The sequence below is a fragment of the Opisthorchis viverrini genome, assembly GCF_000715545.1.
Source record: "Opisthorchis viverrini unplaced genomic scaffold opera_v5_467, whole genome shotgun sequence".
NCBI lineage: Eukaryota > Metazoa > Platyhelminthes > Trematoda > Opisthorchiida > Opisthorchiidae > Opisthorchis > Opisthorchis viverrini.
In genome coordinates, this window is record NW_008752126.1 from 258091 (window position 1) to 276110 (window position 18020).

The following is an 18020-nucleotide window of genomic DNA, read 5'->3' on the forward strand; positions in this document are numbered from 1 at the left end:
TGTGGTTGTACGCAACGTCTTTGAAGCATTTGAAGCAAAGGTACTTCAAGGGGTTTTGATGACGCACTGGTTGTTACCGAATCGATTGCACACGCAAACAGGTTATCTAAATGTAAGGACCACTATGACACCAACAACGGGTTCTCAGTCACTCATGAAACGTTCCCCGTACCCTTAAAGGATTGTGATGATGGTGCACCTTTGAAATCTAACAAAAAACGGGACAGAAATAACACTGTAATCAAACGCATAATTCTTGAGGTTCATGAAAATGTGTTAAGATGTGCTTACGAACGTCGTAAGAAGGAAGATCCCTCGTGGACGGAGCGCTCCGAAATATTTGAAGCTGGCGCAGAATTGCCAAGTACCATTTATTAATTACTTACGACGTTGAAGTAGCGTGTTATTACTTCACCAACTGAGAAATGATAAAATTGGCCGATTCGAGTAACGGCACAGGTGATGGAGCAGAGTTTCAAGCGAAATGTTGAAGATATGCTGCCCAGCGATCTAGATCCTAGTCTGTAGTATATATAGGATTTTATTATGATTACTATGAACAATTTGTGAGCTCTTCGTGGTGGATGTGACAGTGATCAGATCTCGACAAGTGTCTTTAAGTTGATAAGAGTTGCATCTTGTTGGTCGATAAACGGAGACGATAAGAAGTTGCTTGGTATTTCCACTAGTGTGGGTAATAACAAATTAGAAATTCGAACTGCGCTAACTGGGCCGGCGACAGATATCCAGCTGTGCAATGAGGCCCCAACTCGCCAAGATTGTGAGATCGCTGAAATCTCACTTGAGTTCTCCGATTAGTCTAGGTACACTTGTAGCCGTACTTGTGTATTGCACTTTTGACTAATTATCAGCCAACCTTCAACGCTAGATCTTCTATTTTGTTTAATCCGTCATGAATTAAAAAAAAGGGTTTTGTATGAAAGTTCCAACCATCTCGCAGGTTCACTTGAACGCGTGGATGAACAGGAGTCCTCTACGTGTTGGACAACTAGCTATTTAGGTGTAAAATGATTAAACACGGGAATACATCTCTTGGGTGCACTAGTGAGTGGTAGAGTGACTGCGTTTGTTGTATTTGACACACTTGATTTGCCGTCATTTGTAGTCTTTCGCATGCATCCAAATCGCCACAAATCTACGAAGTAAACGATGGACGCATTATAAGAAAGCAGCAGAACCCGTAATCAAATCCGTGTGGTAGGATCAAGCAAAGCAAATTCCAAGCAGACTGACAAGATACGGAGAATGGCTAACAGAAGTGTCATCCACTTTTGAAGAAACTCGGTTGAATTCCGGCTAAGCACGCATGAAGATTGGGGACTATCAGAACTCGTAAGCTGCTTCCGTAACTTTCATAGACTGGAACAGATATGTCAGACTCCTTCATGATAATCAAATGGTGGTGTAGAATCATACTATCTGAGGCTAATAGAAGCCATTTCGGTGGCAAGCTACATGCATACACGTAGACATTCCGTGGTCAGAGTACGGTTGATCAATTTCAGCTTTCTTTCAGTTGATCGGTTTGGACACTATTTCGCTTCTTGTTTCCTTATATCATGTTAAGGAAGTTGAAATTCCACTTGATTGCGTCGGATTACGACGGTTTTGATTTTTAAAAAGTCATTGGACTTCCCGGCATTAGACACTGTCAGCAGACAGCAACGGAGAACAATTTGCGCGGGCAATGCACAATCGCAGTGGCTGAGGGTATCGCAATACAACATCGCGACCCGATCTTTTGTCGGTAAAAACGCTTTGTTCGTGTGTTGTGCTTGCCATGGTCCAACCCACCTCCCTCCACTCTGTGCACTACCCACGTTGACAAGCTCAGGTCACTCTGTTGGTGACCTGAACTAGCAGTTCTTTGATAGATATCCAATGCGTCTCTCACTCTATTTCCTGTTCACATACACCATGCCCATTAAAATATGTTAAATACTGCTCTCTTGACCTTTGCAACTGTATGACTTGAAAAGACCTTGCTGAAAGCATATTCTTTACTCTTATTCTAGGTGGGAATTTTCGCAAATCGATTTGAGTTTATGACATCTGGTTTGATATTGGGAGCTGGGAGTAGGTTTTCTAGAAAGAAGTGGAACAACCTTTGAGTTTTCGACACTCCATCTTGCTGTAGTAGACGGTCGAGCGTTTGAATAGAAACTGCAAAGGATCTCCAGACTGTTCAATCACGTGAAAAATACTTGGAACCGATTGGGTAGTCATCGTTTTTTTTTAAAGTTTGGTGACAATCGGTAGATTTATTGCTGGGTAACACCAGAATTGGTGAGCATAAAAAAGGATTAACAAACCACCACGGAATGCAGAAGAATACCAGACGCTGGTCAAAGACTCAGCGATGGCGGTACATCCCTTAGACACGGGACATAGAATGGATCCGGAGAATGTGGAAGTTTTAAGCCGGGGACTGCGATTCACACCACAGCGGCTGATAGCCGAGGCGGTGGAAATCACTAAGCATCACAGCGTGAATAGGATTGAGGGTGTGGAGCTAGCGAGCGTATGGAAAGCGGTCTTAGATAACACAAGTTGACACGTGACGGTGTGGTTGTCAATCCACTTAGGATCATTAGAAAAACCCGGAGGGTGGGGGTGGAAACCCCAACCGACCAAAGGTCACAGCATCTCTCTTACAAAACTTTCTTAGCACTAGCTCACCCACACAGACTAACAGAAGGTTCAAACGAAGTTCAAGAAGAATCATCAAATGAACCGAGCCAGAAGAACTAGACTCTAGGCTGGACTCAAACACACCCCACCGACCCAACGCTTGTTCAACTACTCTAACACACTAAAATCCCTCGGCCGAAACACAACAGAGATTTAGCTTGACTTAGCTGATTGGTTCTCCTTCCGCCTTAAATCTCGACCAACCTCGGAACCTAGTCATTTGGCCTGACGAAGCTTTTGTGTCAACAGCGAAACGTTGCCCAGCAATAAATCTACCGATTGTCAGCAAACTTTTAAAAAAAAAACGATCTCCAGACTGCTTAAGGTCGATGTGTTTACAGACATGTGGCGCCATAAATACTGGCTGATGAATGCCAGTTACCGATAACAGAATAACCCGTTTGTACTGCCAACGCAACTGTTCCCGAAAGCAGAAGCCAAGAACACTACTGACACTGAGGAATTCTTTATGCACGTAGCCCGGGGTCATCATATTCCCGCCATTCAGGAATTACTTGTGGTTTGATCGATTTGCACGGGGAACTGGACGCAAACAAATGGCATTTTGTCGGAATCCAGTAGTTCCCAACGAATCTCAAGACTAACCTGCAGAAAAAAAGTTTAACAAAAGATAGTATGAGTGTTGCGGTTAATTATACACTGTGATTTGGCTAGTCTTGTAATCCGGTAACACATTTGTGCTTGAAATTTAAAAGAAACGAAGGTATGACAAACTCGTACGTCACATAACTCAAGAGTGTCTCGATTGAATACTTAGAACGAATCATATTCCCTGCGAAATGTGATGGTCCGACATGGCGATCCCCACCCAAAAAAATAAGTACCAAATTTGCCAAACATCCTAGCTACGTAATAAGAAACTAACATCTTGTTTGATTCCACCGGCAATTTCATAACATATGCTTTGGTTCTTTCTGACTTATAAGAGAGACAGAACATATTCCCACCCCTGACAATGCCAAATATCACTGGGTTGGCGTAATAAATTTACGACATTTGGGCAAAACCACTATGCATCGCAGTGACAAACGGCCCCCAAAACGTCTCACTAGTGGTGCGAAAATTGTTATTTATCCCAAACTTCGTAACCATTGACGTGGGGATTCTGGACAGATGATACCAGTGCACTAAGTTTTGCCACATCCATTCAGTCAGTGTATTTGAAAGTCACCAGAATCGAATTCTAGGGAATAAAAATGCCGGCTTAAGGAGCAATCTATTAGGCCACCAACAAATCTTGATCAAACCCACATAAAGCCTCAGTTATGATTGGAGCACATGATTCAAGTAACCAGCCAATGCAGATAACGTCTCCGGAATCTCTGATTCATCTGACAAACACCGAAAGCAGTAATACATAGATTAAACATTGGTTGTAAGAACACAAAATATCTATGCATTTAGCTATTGCAACCAAAATCGATACACAAAACCTATTCCTAAAGGATTGATCATGAAGGTATTTAAACAGGGATAGAAACCATGTGTCCAAAAACCTCAATCCTTTGAAAAGCAAAACCCAGAGTGACCTTGCACGGTTGACTTATTTGTATGACAACTCTTAACACGAGAGGATGTGACTTACCAGTTGGAAGTCCTGGCTCACCAGATGCGTGTGGCTGAAACTGTATGTCTTGCCTTCTTTAATTGGACACTGTGGTGTCAGGTGGCTACACACAGTTTTGTCGGGAAACGGTAGTGGTATAGTCTGGTTATTGTATATGCCTTGAACGACAGCATCCCCAGCAACGATATCTTTTTCTGAAGTGATAAATTGTTGAAAAAAACGCAAAGAATATATTCGTCTTGTTATTTGCAAGTTAGACTTTCCCTCCAAAGATATTAGAACGGTTTATATGGGATTGGCTGACGTTAGTGTTTGTTTATTTTAGTGTGTACACATCCCATTTGACAGTAAACTAAAAATAGCAATTTATTCTTTTTACAACGAAGCCAAAGTTTGTGATGATCACTATATTTGAAGGTACGGCTTTGACCAATGTGTCATTTATCTCGTAGGTTATCTGTAAGCTATAAAGACTAACAAAATAATTTACGCAAAATTTATCATTAAAACCGGGGAGATCTGTTTTCAGAGACAAACATTTACGAGTTCAGACGGGCAAATGTATACTCACCTGCTTTAAAAGTAATATTGATAGAAGCAGTTTCTCCCTTAAAGAGCACACATGGCTCGCTGCTGTTGCATGGGTTGACCCCGACGGACAATATCTGAACGTTACGCGAGCCTGCAAATCCGAGAAAAAACCACATAGGTTGTGTAGTGGCGATTGTGACTTGTCAGTTAAGTAAGCGAGGTCAAATACATGGGAATCCCAGCTCGTGCAATTTATTCACCAAACCTTCGTCTTTATTTTACCATTTTAATGTCAACATCGACCTTTTAAGAATGGATACTGCTTTGTCCCGAACAGTGATTGCTACGTTGGGCAAAAATACATTGATGAGGAAGAAGATAGCTACACTTTTTTGTTTATGTTGCTGCTATCAGCCAGCCTTTCCACACGCATGTGAGGCAAACATGTGTTTTTGCTTGCGTATCATAATATTTCCAAAAATGAGTGGGTGAACATAAGTCTGAAAGATGTTTTATTTGCTTTTCGGAAATGGACGCAAAATATTAGGGAGGGGGGTGATGTCTTACTAAAAAGAATAACCCATGTTACATCAGAATAAGGCTCTTCATTGCTAGATGGTTCCGGGTAATGGAAACACTCGAATCTTGAATACTCTGAAGTGCACTGCAGTTTGCAAGTGTTCTGAGTGAGTACATACAATTTTCTGAAATACAAAATTTTTGAAAAACTCACCGCAATCTGTGTAGGAAATGGCGTGGGTCACAGACCCTATGAGTGCTATCACCCCGACTATGAGATAGTTGACGTGGCACAGTTTCATCGCGTAGAGCCAGGAACGGTAATTTTCCAGGAGCGCTCCATTCATTTTTATAGGTGAGGTTTACATTTGGTAGAACTGTTGGTTATAATTTACATACTGATTTCAAGGTCAGTCAATTCCTGGCGTCCTCGCTTATGCAAATGTTTGTCGCCAAACTTTTATTACCTACAATAAACATGATTATGGTGAATGAGTTCAAAATTTTCCAGCCGTCACATGAAAACACGTTGTTTTAAAGAGTTTGGGTGTCATCACTATTGACAAAGAAGAGACCGTGGTGTTTCGAACCGTAACTTTGTGAGTCCTTAAGCTTAATTCTCACCAAATTCCCGACTCTGAAGTTTAGAGCGTTAGGCGGGTAATTTTTTTCTAAGTCCCGTTCATTTCAAAAAGCTGCTTGTGGGGGAAAAAGAGTTTTGTAGAACTTGCCGCAACCAAAGATCCTAGAAGACGAGTTAGTATGTATTCAGTGGAATAAGCCGACTGTCAGATTATATCAACCACTTAGTTGCCAACCTTATCACAAAATTTCAACTTCCGACCAATGAGATACATATTGGAATCCTTCCACTTTTCCAGTCATTGTGTATGGAGCAGAACAAATGGCCAGCGGTGAACAGTGATGTATTCAAATACAACGAAGTCCCCTTCCTCTTCGTAAGCATGAAGATGGCAGAATTGGTCTGTGCCGAAAGTTTAATGTGTTATATCTGTTGTTGTATCTGACTGTATCCAGTATTTACTGCCGGAAAAGGACTCATCGAGTGGAACACAACAGGTTCATTCCCAACAAGCGAGCGTGAGTGCGTACGAGTGCGAAAATACAATGACCTCAAGCTATTTTATCGGCGGGACACTGTCTGGCCTTGGTCCAATGCTGACTCACACTGTCTGGCTTTGATAAAGACTGTGATGCGCGGCATATTGAGAGGCATTGTCTGTCTGGTCAGCATCTGAGAGTCGCAGTAGATCTCGGACATTCAGTGGGTACTTTCAGGAATCTGACTTTTCTGATATGATGATTCAACTATGAACCATCCCCAGCCAAGCTGCGTTTATGAGCTTTTAAACGTCCACCCATCTGTGGCGGTCGTGTAGCAGAACAAACCGATAGCGAACACATTTACGCTGTCCCACCTAGATCGAGTTCATAAGACACCATCTGAGGTGGTCAGAGTCGCATAGCATTATCTTAATAGGAGGCTTGGCTTTTCTAGTTAGCGTCAGTATGGGGGGAACTGTGAAGAAGAACACTTAATAAAAGCCAACCGTATTTGAAAAAATACATCACCAATGTCGAAATCTCTGGACAAAATGTTGACAGTGCATCTTTTTTGTCCAAAGCCCGTTAGAGTGATAAATCAGAAGTTCGGTTGGAACACGAAGTAAGTATGAGAAGCCGAATGATGACACCAAGCCATACTTGGCGAAGCAACCTTGAAATTTTTCAACATCTTTGCCGTGGTCGACCAATTCCCGATAGACAAGGAGTACTCCTATGACATAGGAGTTTTTCCAACATAGCACACTTATTAGGGCATGCGAATGCATACGAAATACAGGCGTAAAAATATTGCGCCACCCAGAAGAAAATATAACCAATGACTCATTCCGGTGCTTAATCTATGCTAGCTGCTGTGATGATTCCTTACTGTATGTACAAGCCAAAAGGTTCCAGGTACAAATACTTCACGAGTAATTGTGGGGATATGAAACAAAACGTGGAAATCATCAGGACCACGAACACTACGTGGTGATGTCCTATTTAGTAGACACCTGCGTGGTCTTACTGACGGTATAAAGCATTATGTAGAGCAGAGACTGCAACCCGTAAAATGATTGATCGATTATAATGTGTACCGTAAAAATAAGCAGAATCTCGTGCTTTTTTACTCCTCTGTCGAAAGACCTGATTCTTCAGGACTAGAAATCATCTCGCTTAAAAGCCTCATTCGAGGACTACGACTGGTTGACTAACGGATACAAATCGCGACAAAAGCACCAGCTACTTCACTAGACCGGTATCTGATGACTTATCAGTATCAGCAGACCGTCAAGCGCGACTCATTGTAGGCCTAATCATACCACAGTAAAGTTGCTGAAGTAGGTCTTGCGGTTTCCTATATATTAATACACACACCGCTCTTCAAATGGAACTGCAATGAATACTCAGATGCAAAACTTTTGTGGTTGCACCTCAAAACTGCAATAGCAAATGCTGTGTTTTTTCACTGTTATATAAATTCAAATACACTGGAAAACCTAAAGCCTGTCTAAGTCTTTCCGTTTTGCTTCGGTCTTGTACAAAGATTATACTAAACTGAAAAAACTCGAAGATTGGTGTTCCTTACTGTGAAGTGTGCATTTGAAACAAGGGTAACGTGAAAATCCTACAAGCCCCTCAGAGCTTCTTCAGGTATCGGAGGCATCGTCGAAAAGGACCTTTAAAAAATCTGATTCTCTCACCCATTATTCCTTGATGATCATGCCAGATAATACTTAGCACAATCGTCTGTTCGCAGTGTTGTGGAATGTAGGTAGCTCGGGTGCGCTGTTTGGTTGTTGGTCAGTTTGCCGAGCTTGGCAGTTGGATTGCAAACGTTTCATCACCAATCGAGGTGACAGCGTCAGGGCAGGGTTGACGTTTGATAACATCGAAAGATGTGGGCTTATACGAAAGCTAGTAACCTTCAGTCTTACCAAGTCAGCACCAAAATTGTTTCTGAGCAACGCACTTGCTTGATGTGTTTGGTTATGACACTGAAAATTCCACACGATGGGATAAGTCTCGGTCACAAAGTTTCCGGATTTATTCACAAAAGATCAGCCTTCACTGAAGGGACTATCCGTTGGAAAATGCGTCGATGGAATCAACAAAATTTCGATGGAATTACAAATTGAATAACGTAAAGTTCTTGCTCAACAATCCTCTGAACATAACTTCGATTACAGCTCACGAGACCGCAAAGCTACCTCAGTTTGTTTGTTCACGTATCTCAGAATACCTAAATTTGTAACGTAAAATGACATGCGGCCTGAAATTTTGATCCCCGCGCAGTAGTCATTCTTGTGATAATTATGTAAAAAACTGAATGGTATATTTATAATGCAATACTAGTAAGGTTGCTGAAAATTCGTCGACAACCGACGATCGGGTTCGTCCTTCTTGGGGCTCATCAGGTAGGCGCAGTCTCCGAGTTTTCATCAACCTTATGTTCTACTTGAAATCAAAATAGCACGAAACTAGCGAATATACGTTGATCTGCAAACTAACTTGGTTCTCCGAGAGACTCATCTGGAACCCAGCTGAATCTCTCGTTTGTGATGTTTCCAGGCTACAAACCAAATTAGTTTGCAAATGAGTGTATATTTGCTAATTTCGTGCAATTTTGTTTCAAGTAGAACATAAGGAAACTCAGGGACTGCGCCTACCTGATGAGCCCCAAAAAGGGCAAAACCGGTCGTGGGATCTCGACGGATTTTCAGCAACCTTATGAGTAGTGCATTACAAAGATACACATGTATCGCGATATCTCGAATATCACTGAAACATGAGGCGGCCTGGTGCAGCACATTCAGTTGCCTGAGAACATCACAAACAAGAGATTCAGCTGGGTTCCAGGTGAGTCCCTCGAAAAACCAAATTAGTTTGTAAATGAGTGTATATTCATTGGATAGTATATCATCTTGAATTCCATGCCAACGCTCACAGCTTATAACTGACCCTCACATGGCTTATTTAAGCTGGCTGCCAATAGGTTGTTCCTAAGTTGCATTAAGTTTTTCACGCTTCTCATTCAGCTTTCTTCACATAATGTGTGTACGTACATCACAAAAGTGAACGCTGAGTTCGGTTCAAAATTTCAGTGCGCCAAAAGGCTTACATCACAACGCTGGTGCGTTGAAAATTTATTGGTTTCGATTACTTGCACATCCTCATGGATTCAGAAATCTGTGAGATTTGGAATGTGTCGGCTGTAAAAAATGGGTTTGTATTGTAAGGATTTTCTTTTGTGGGATTTGCGGGGATGTATTGTTCACATTCAGATCACTCTCATTTGAACACTCGTCCTCCTGTCCTGGCCTAATCATTCTGGTTAGTCCACACCAAAGGGGAGAAACTCTGAACTCGAGTTTCGCTCTTATTAGAGCTTACCAACATTGCGTAACCAATGACCGTGTCGGGATTTGAAACCCGAACATCTGACCTGCGAGGCGAGCGTGTTACGTTTAATCCACCCGCACGTAAAAATTCAGATGCGTTCAACTTGCGCCGGTGGATTAGTGATAAGACGCTCGCTGTGCATGTCAGATATCCGGAGTTCAAACCCCGGCATGGCCATTGGATATGCACTGATGATGAGTTCTAATAAGAGCAAAACTCGAGCCCAATGCTTTGCTCCCTTTCGCGGGGACTCACCAGAATAATTACACCAGGACCGGGGGACGATTGTTCAACTGAGAGTGATGTGAATGTGAACAGTAAAGATATTTGTTTTATACTGTTCATTTCAAACGGTAACTTGCGGGCTCTTTTCACGGATAGCTTCAAACGTCATTCGAAACTGACTGAGGCATTGTTCACTTTTCCCAATTATTACATTTGCCGTGTAGGTGAAAGTCTTCGATTGATCTTATCTACAAGTTGGATTAGTATTTCTCGCTAAGTGACATTCAACCACTGCATGTATTATGAAGGTCGTTACTCTGGTGGGCTACACACGAACAAGCATCAGGTTGAATGTGTCGTTATCCGTAACAGAATCTATCCTATTGCTTCACAACAAGAATTGCTATCAAAAATCGTGTCAAAGCGATCAATCGAAGGGCTTGATTATTGGCACACGTCTAGATAGCTAGTCACATTACCATTAACACAGATCGCGCGTATCCGTATGATGCACCGCATCCAGTTTGCGCGGTGCAAAATGTTGGCCCTGCCTTTCAGGTGGGACTGGTTACAGGCAAATTAGTTCTCCTCCTTAAGTGTATCCTGTGTATCCGATCAAGAATACTCTTTACGCGTTTGATGCTAAACTGTTGCAGTATATTATGGAGAAGCCGGACTATGATCCTGTTCGGTGAATCGGTCCTGTTCTCCTAGTGACCGGCAACTTACATTTTGTGACCAAATTGCCTTTGACAACAAGTATGATCAGCGTAATTGTTCTTCCTAAATTACACAACCACAGAGCATCTTATGACCTTAAGACAGCGTTCACTTCCCCCAAAATAAGTCTATCTCCTTGTGACTGCAATATACAACATTGCTAAAGTTTTCATTCAGCATTCCACTTGATTATCTAAGGAATTTTTGTCACAAGGCGTTCCACGCCCGTTTTATCGTTAATCAAATGGTAAAACCGTCGTTATTCTTATCACGCCGAATTCAAGTAAAGAGTAATCCTGTCCTTGGAATGCCAGCCTTGGCGAGATGAACCATTTAACTACCATTGCTTTGAAAGTCGTTTTTTCTGAATTTTATTGAGTCTGGTTGATGGAAGTCGATAAGAATATCAATCGACGAGAATGTCCTTGTGTAGTGTCTTGTGTAATTCACAGTAGATGGATCTGACTCGAGTGACAGAGTCTTCGTTGAAAATTTCGTGTCACTTGACAGTAGCAAAATAATAACGGTGCATATTCGTAATGCACCACTCATAAGGTTGCGAATGAGTGTATTTCCTTAACAGTGGGTATTCACATCATTCGCTTTAAAAGATCCTTTTTAGTGCGTCCATACAGATGTATAGATGCATCCCTTTGTTGAATTTGATTAAAATTGCTGAAATTTGTTGCCATGACATTTGGCATTTGAGGCTGACTGGTCACCACTGATCTGTCGGTGCGTGTTGGTCCCTATGATGGTTAAATTCAGATACAACAAATAATGTTGGCTTCACTTCCTTATTAAACCAGTAATGATACCAGTAATCATGCACGGTTCGAATGGTTGGTTGGCTACTCTAGACATCTGAGGATGTGACTAGCAGGTCAAAAGTCCTGGCTCACTTAGTGATCGTACGAGAAGTGTAGATTCTTGCTTTCTTTAATTGAACAAGACGGTGCTAGGTGACAACACTCTTTCGCCCAAAAACGATGGTGACACAGTGACGTTATCGCACATGTCCTAAACCACAGCAACTCTACCCGTAATATCTTCTAACAAAATAATAAAGCGTTCAAAAATGGAGTTCTGGGAAACATTTTTGTTCCAAAGAGTTTAAACTGTGTGGTGTGAGGTTGGAGAACATCAGTAATCTTTGATTTAATGTAAACACATTCCGTTTGGTGGTAAACAGTAAATAGCATGTTACTCTGTCTACAGCACAGCTGTAGTATATGGTGCACGTTGTATTGGTCTCTCAACTTATCTGTGAGCTACACGGAATAAATGTGTTTGCCCAAACTGTACCACTAAAAGCAAGACAAATGTTTTACAAGTTTCAAGAGACAAAACCCCGCTAGAATCGCATACAAACGGGCAAAGTTATACTCATCTGCTGCAAAAGTGCTGTTAACGGTACCAAACCTCTCATGGAAACTCAAGGGTAGCTGCTGCTTGTGGTGATCTCCATCTCGGCGCCAACAGAACCTGAATAACAGACAAAAAATAGATCGGCTTTGTTGTGGGACTTTTAGTATGTCAGTCAAATAGTCGAGATCAACTAGAGTCGAGTCCCTTATCACGAATTCTGTTCATCAAAGGCTAGTTTATCCATAATACATTTAGGTCATCTGTAACAAATTTACTGACGAATATTGCTTTACGATCAACAGCGAATCCGTCCGTAAGACTAAATCGCATTAATGGGGATGGTGAGAAGAACCTTTCTAGGACTGATTTCTCTGTCAGCTAGCTGATTCAAACGCATTTGAGGTGAAACCATATTTTCTGAGTGCTTATGATATCTTCATTCTTCTTTTCATAAATGAGAAGGCATGAATAGAATGGTGAAACGCGTTTATTTTTTTGGATGGAGATAATCCTAATGGCTGGGAATAAAGCCTCGCACTACTGGATGGATCCAGCTACTTCCTCTTTCAGTGTAATCAAAATTCTACAAACTCTAACTTGTGGTGTAATTTGTGTGTTCTCGGTGAGTATATACAATGGAGAAGTTTTCTGAAAACCTGCCACAATCTATGTACGAACTAATGTGTGTCACAGACAATGTGACTAATATCACCCCAATCACATGAAGGCAGACGTGGCACAGTTTCATCTCGTTGAGCCACAAAAGTTATTTACCGAGAGTGCTTCATTTGTTTCCTTAGGTAAGACTTCTGTGTTATGGAATCTGTTACATTTTTCATAAGGTATTCAAGGTCAGTTATCTGTCGACTCCCTTGCTTATGCAAACTTTTGTCGTACGTGCAAGGCGCGTTTTCTAGCCGGAATGAACATGGTTGTAGTGAAACGGTGCAACTTTCTGTGGGCCGAATAGAGCCTACTTATTTTGCAGATATTAAGTATCATCATCACTGCCTGCAATCCATACACACTAACTGACTAAATACACTAGCTGACTAAATCATCCGCACCCTAACCCCAGAGAAACCGGATACCTCGACCTGACAGAATGTTAATATTCTTGGTGGTTTGCTGTGGATGTGGAGTTCAGTGCGAATACTTTTCAACTGACGAAGAGATAAATCGCGTCATTTTGACTAGTGATTCAAGCTAAATGGAGATCATGATAATCAATCAAGGGTAATTGGAATCTTGTAGTCGCAACAAACAAATGAGAACCAAAGATGAATTGATCTAACATTTCCGAAACTCCATACTCTGATGAGAGACAAGAGGAAAAGTAGTAATGGTTTGTAATAACCCCATGTTCCTGCTCTCTTTGTCGAGAAAAAGAGCTGAATTTGGTAAGCATGGGGTTGCTTTTCTGTGAGTTTTGTAAACTAATATACGGTTGATAATGGCATCAGAAAGTTTTGCTGTGTGCCAGATTTCACATTTCTGAAATGAACATCAAAAGTGTGATTGGCTTGCAATTTCACAAATTTTTACTGCTCTCTATATTGCTCAGCTGGGGTAGGGCAGATCACCCGAAATTGATGGATTCACTTTCTCAAGTGAAGTACAATTGTTTGAGGTGTAAATTCTCACGAACAAATGTAAGGCATCTTGAGGAGAAATTAACTATCAACCCCGCCCTATTTACTGTGCGAAGAGGGCTAAAGCTCACATGTTAAGACATCGAATGTCGACGGGATTCGACGAACACAAACTGTCATATGCACATGAATCCAAACTGAGGTGACAATGAGAAAGCATAACCTGGAAATCCCTGCTCATCGCTTTTGCAAATAAATAGAATCATGATGAATGCCATAGAGAGGATTGCTTTTCGAATTTTGTGCAACGAAATTTTCTACTGGTTCTGTGTCGCACAAGATGTATTATTATGCCACTATGCTAAGGGCCGTCAACAGCCCCAGCGAGTCTTCGTTTTGAGCAGATTTTTCATACAAATGAGATCCTAATGAACTTCTCTTGATAATATAAAATTATGTGTTCACCTGCTGTGATCTCAGAATTTATGAATCTGAGATTGGTGCCCTTTTATGATTACGAACTTGAGCGCATTTCAAGAGGCTTTTGCAGCGTACTCTCTCAAAACAAACGGGTCATTGACTTGTAATAGTTTCCTTGCAGCTCAGTATCTTTCCTCACGTTCGGAGTGAAAACACCTACTGATGAATAATAGTTCTGAATAAAACTTGAGACTCAGTGTGAGCACATTGCATACCCGTGAAAGAACGAAGGCCTTTGTTGTGGAGTTACTTACTAGAGAACGCCAAGCGAACAGTTGCTATTGCACAGGGAAGCAGAACTCTCATGTGCATCTTGTTTACAAAACAGAATGTCCACCTTCTCCCTGAAAGCGTCTTCCTGAACATTCCTGGATATTCATTTACTGTTACTTAAGTGCAAGCAAATTCTACAAAGCGACTTCGCAAATTCCGTAACAGATCTCACTTTTCAAGAGACGCGATGCGAATTTACGAGAAGACATACTACTCGCATACCCTCCATCAGTAGTATCCACTGTTATGCCTGTATTCGTTTCTTCCACTTATCGCTGCAGTGCAAATTCTTGACTTAGAAGTAATCCAAAACTCAACAAGTGGGTTCTGTGTGTGTTCTGTTTTCAGCTTCATCGAAGCCTTGGGTAATGTATAGATTCGAACACGGTTATCATCGCATCAGCCTGTGAATTTTCATTGGATCTCCCAATTTTATTGACAGTCTGTCTTTAGAACAAGGGAAGCTTGGGTGAGTCCTCAAATGTGCTCAGTTCAGACGAGCACTTGTCCACGAAATTTCCAGTCGAATAAGGCGACTGGCAGGTATGCAGGTAATTATTCTGGACAAACGACACTAATTCTACACAGGGTGGAGGACAACGTAGGTGTACAGAGATTGACATGAGCCCGAAGAGATTCGGTCACACAAGGAGTGGACAGAGAATCAGATGGCAACATTCGGAAGACAATAATTAGGTTTATGGAGGAAATAACTTTGGGAGGAAATATCGTAAGATAGCCCACACGCCCGACAGAAGAAATGCGGAACACTGCCTACTGTAGCTAACAGCTGCATTGTGTAAATGTTATTCCATTTACTGGCATATTACTTGGATAGTGTGACGTCTGAAAAATACAAATTGTATCCAAAAGGAAAAATCATGCAGATCAAAGGATGTTCATAATATAAGTAAAAGTGAACCAAATGGAGCATATTGCATCTTGAAAATAGCAAATTTGCTCGGCCGATAAATTCAAAAGTCTGATTGCGCCGATATCGAGTTATATGATATTTTGTTCCAACACTCTCCTCGACATGCTATTTATGTTCCCACCGAGAAATCACCAGGGCTTTAAACACCCTATCCTGGCGTCCCATCTACTGGACGTGTGCGCAATCATAGCGAAGAATCATCTGCAGCCCAAGCTTATTGTTTGGAGGACGACTGAGGGGTTTCAAACCACCTTTTGGTTTCCTAAAACAGTGGAAGGTGTCCTAATTGATCAGAGATTTACTGAAACCAGAACCAATAGACCAAATACCCCATTCTCTACCGCAATGCGGGAGCACTCTCTGTGCGACCACAGTGAACATTGGAAAAGAATCACTATAGCACTGTTTGCTACATCACTATATCTTGTCGCTGAAGTACTTACTAGCAGTAAAGGACAGTTTATCGCTAACACAGTGATACCCAGGTATTCAAGCCTGTATTACACCCTGTCCTTCATTCCGATTTCTTAACCAAAAACTAATCTGGAATTTAGTGTCGCTGAAATGCCGAAGTATCTATTTGAGTTTTAGTAAGATTGCATTGGATGCGTAAGAGTGGAGTGCGTGCGAATTCACGTCAAAACACTAGGGCGTTTAGGTGCAACGTATAATTCAATATATAGCAAATGTTGGATCTTGACCGAAATCTGTTGCCCACAGAATAGGGGAAGAGAACAAGTAGAACTAGAAACCTTCCATTTTACTTAAACCAAAGACTGATTGAAGCCTACAACTTCTGATAAACATAACAGTCAGTAGGTACCGTACGAAGAAGGGTGAATTTCCAACCAGGAAAGCTTTAAATCCCCAAGAGTTTCTTTATGTTTCAGGGTAACTCTTGGAAAGTAGCCTAAAAAGACTACATCTTTTCACCGATCACTTCATGATGACCATGTGATATAGTCTTTGTCATTACTACCCGTTTCCGTGCCTGCCATTGCTCGCATTTTCCTGAACCTATTTTCTCAACCCGTGCAGCGTAAACAAACTAGGTGAGTTTGGCACAACGCGGTCAGCAGTCGATTATTTTATGCAACCCGGCAGACGTCAAAAGCCGGTGTTGTCAAAAACTTTCCAAAGTGGTGTGAAACCCAGCCAACTTCCACACGGCTAGGAATGTTGCTGTAATAGCGGAAACAGATCCCGAGAACACATGTTAACTTGACACTGATTTCACTGGGCTAAAATTTGGGAACAACTCATGGTGGATTTTTAAGCCATTTACCACATGGGTTGGCTAGATAGCAGCAAACTTCCCCACATTTATTGATGCCATTTATCTGGTCATTTCGACGGGTTTTGATGAATTCTGACATGATAGGATTGTGCGCAACACAGCGACGTTCGTTAGACCGCGTCAATCTCAACAGTGTTTTCCAACTACATGAGCAACTGAACCTGCTCACGGATGTGGAACTGTCAACTCCTTACAATAGCTGGAAACCCATCTTTTAGTCAACAGTTTGAAAATGCATGCGTGCCAGTGTTCAGCATCAGTTTCCGAAAGCAGGAATTTTCAGTATCAACCTGAAACACCTAAAAATCCAGATGTGTTGAGATCCGACTTAAAAGGTAGCGGACTAGATGTGAATAACCAGTGGCCAATGGACAAAGGCCTCGAGCATTTCAAGATGGCATAAATTATCTGGCGCGGATCTTTCACATTGAAAGGTCATATTCTGAAAACGACAAAAGACCTCCTCAACGAAGAAAGCTCCTGGATAACTTGGTGCAAGCCAATTGTCTCGCAGAAATCGCTCATCAGCATCGTTCCTCAAAACTGCACCAACAGAGTCCCACCAAATTCACTAGGCCTTACTTGACAAAAAGGCAATGCTTGTTGCATAAACCGCCACGATGTATTACGATGAGTTCCTGATATATCTGAAAATGTATCGTTTTTACAAGATGGATGAGTTTTTCTGTAGATCAAGTTCCGTCACCAGGAAGGAAGTTAATTAACATACACTGGTACAGCACTGTTGAATTATTACCTCATGTAGTTTTCGGATGTAAACAGGAGCGGTGTCAAGCATGTTTTCATGGTGACCATCAATTACTGCACAAAAGGCAGCCCATCAGGGCGCCTTAACTTTTACCCTAGTTTTCGTTTGAACTATTGCGTTGCTTACTTATGATCGGGTCGTCTATTCAGGCGGCCCATTTTCGTTCTACATGTCCGACAGAGTGATTCAAACGTACCAGCAAGGACCCGCCTGTGAAGTGACAGAGAAGCACATGTTACGTGCACCATATAGTTGCACGGGGAGGCCAATTGTCCCAAAGAAGTCGCATATCAACATCGTTCCGCAAAGCCACATCAACAGAGCCCCACCTATTCTTTCTGCCTACGGGATGACTGTGCACGTCTTTGAGTGATTCCGGTGGGATTATCGACAGACGAAGGGAAATGCTGTGCTTTATCAGCTTAACGTGGAGGATATGGACAATGAACTGGGATGCAGTACAAGTGCATGTTTATCTTAACTCATCATCCAAAGATTAAATTGTATGGAAGAATCATGGTGGTTTCGTGTTTTAGCGCATTGCT

The 18020-nt window shown here is 41.8% G+C and overlaps 1 protein-coding gene across 1 annotated transcript in view; it reads right to left on the reverse strand.

Annotated features, from left to right (window-relative positions):
* The window catches only part of T265_11254 (hypothetical protein), a gene marked incomplete at both ends in the record, with an annotated part of 47010 nt that overhangs the window by 9699 nt on the left and 19291 nt on the right, over nucleotides 1–18020 (reverse strand). The window contains 5 exons of the mRNA XM_009177861.1: nucleotides 387–418; nucleotides 3228–3318; nucleotides 4319–4494; nucleotides 4872–4982; nucleotides 12135–12247. Coding sequence (XP_009176125.1) covers nucleotides 387–418; nucleotides 3228–3318; nucleotides 4319–4494; nucleotides 4872–4982; nucleotides 12135–12247 — 523 coding nt within the window. The remainder of the gene's footprint in view (nucleotides 1–386; nucleotides 419–3227; nucleotides 3319–4318; nucleotides 4495–4871; nucleotides 4983–12134; nucleotides 12248–18020) is intronic.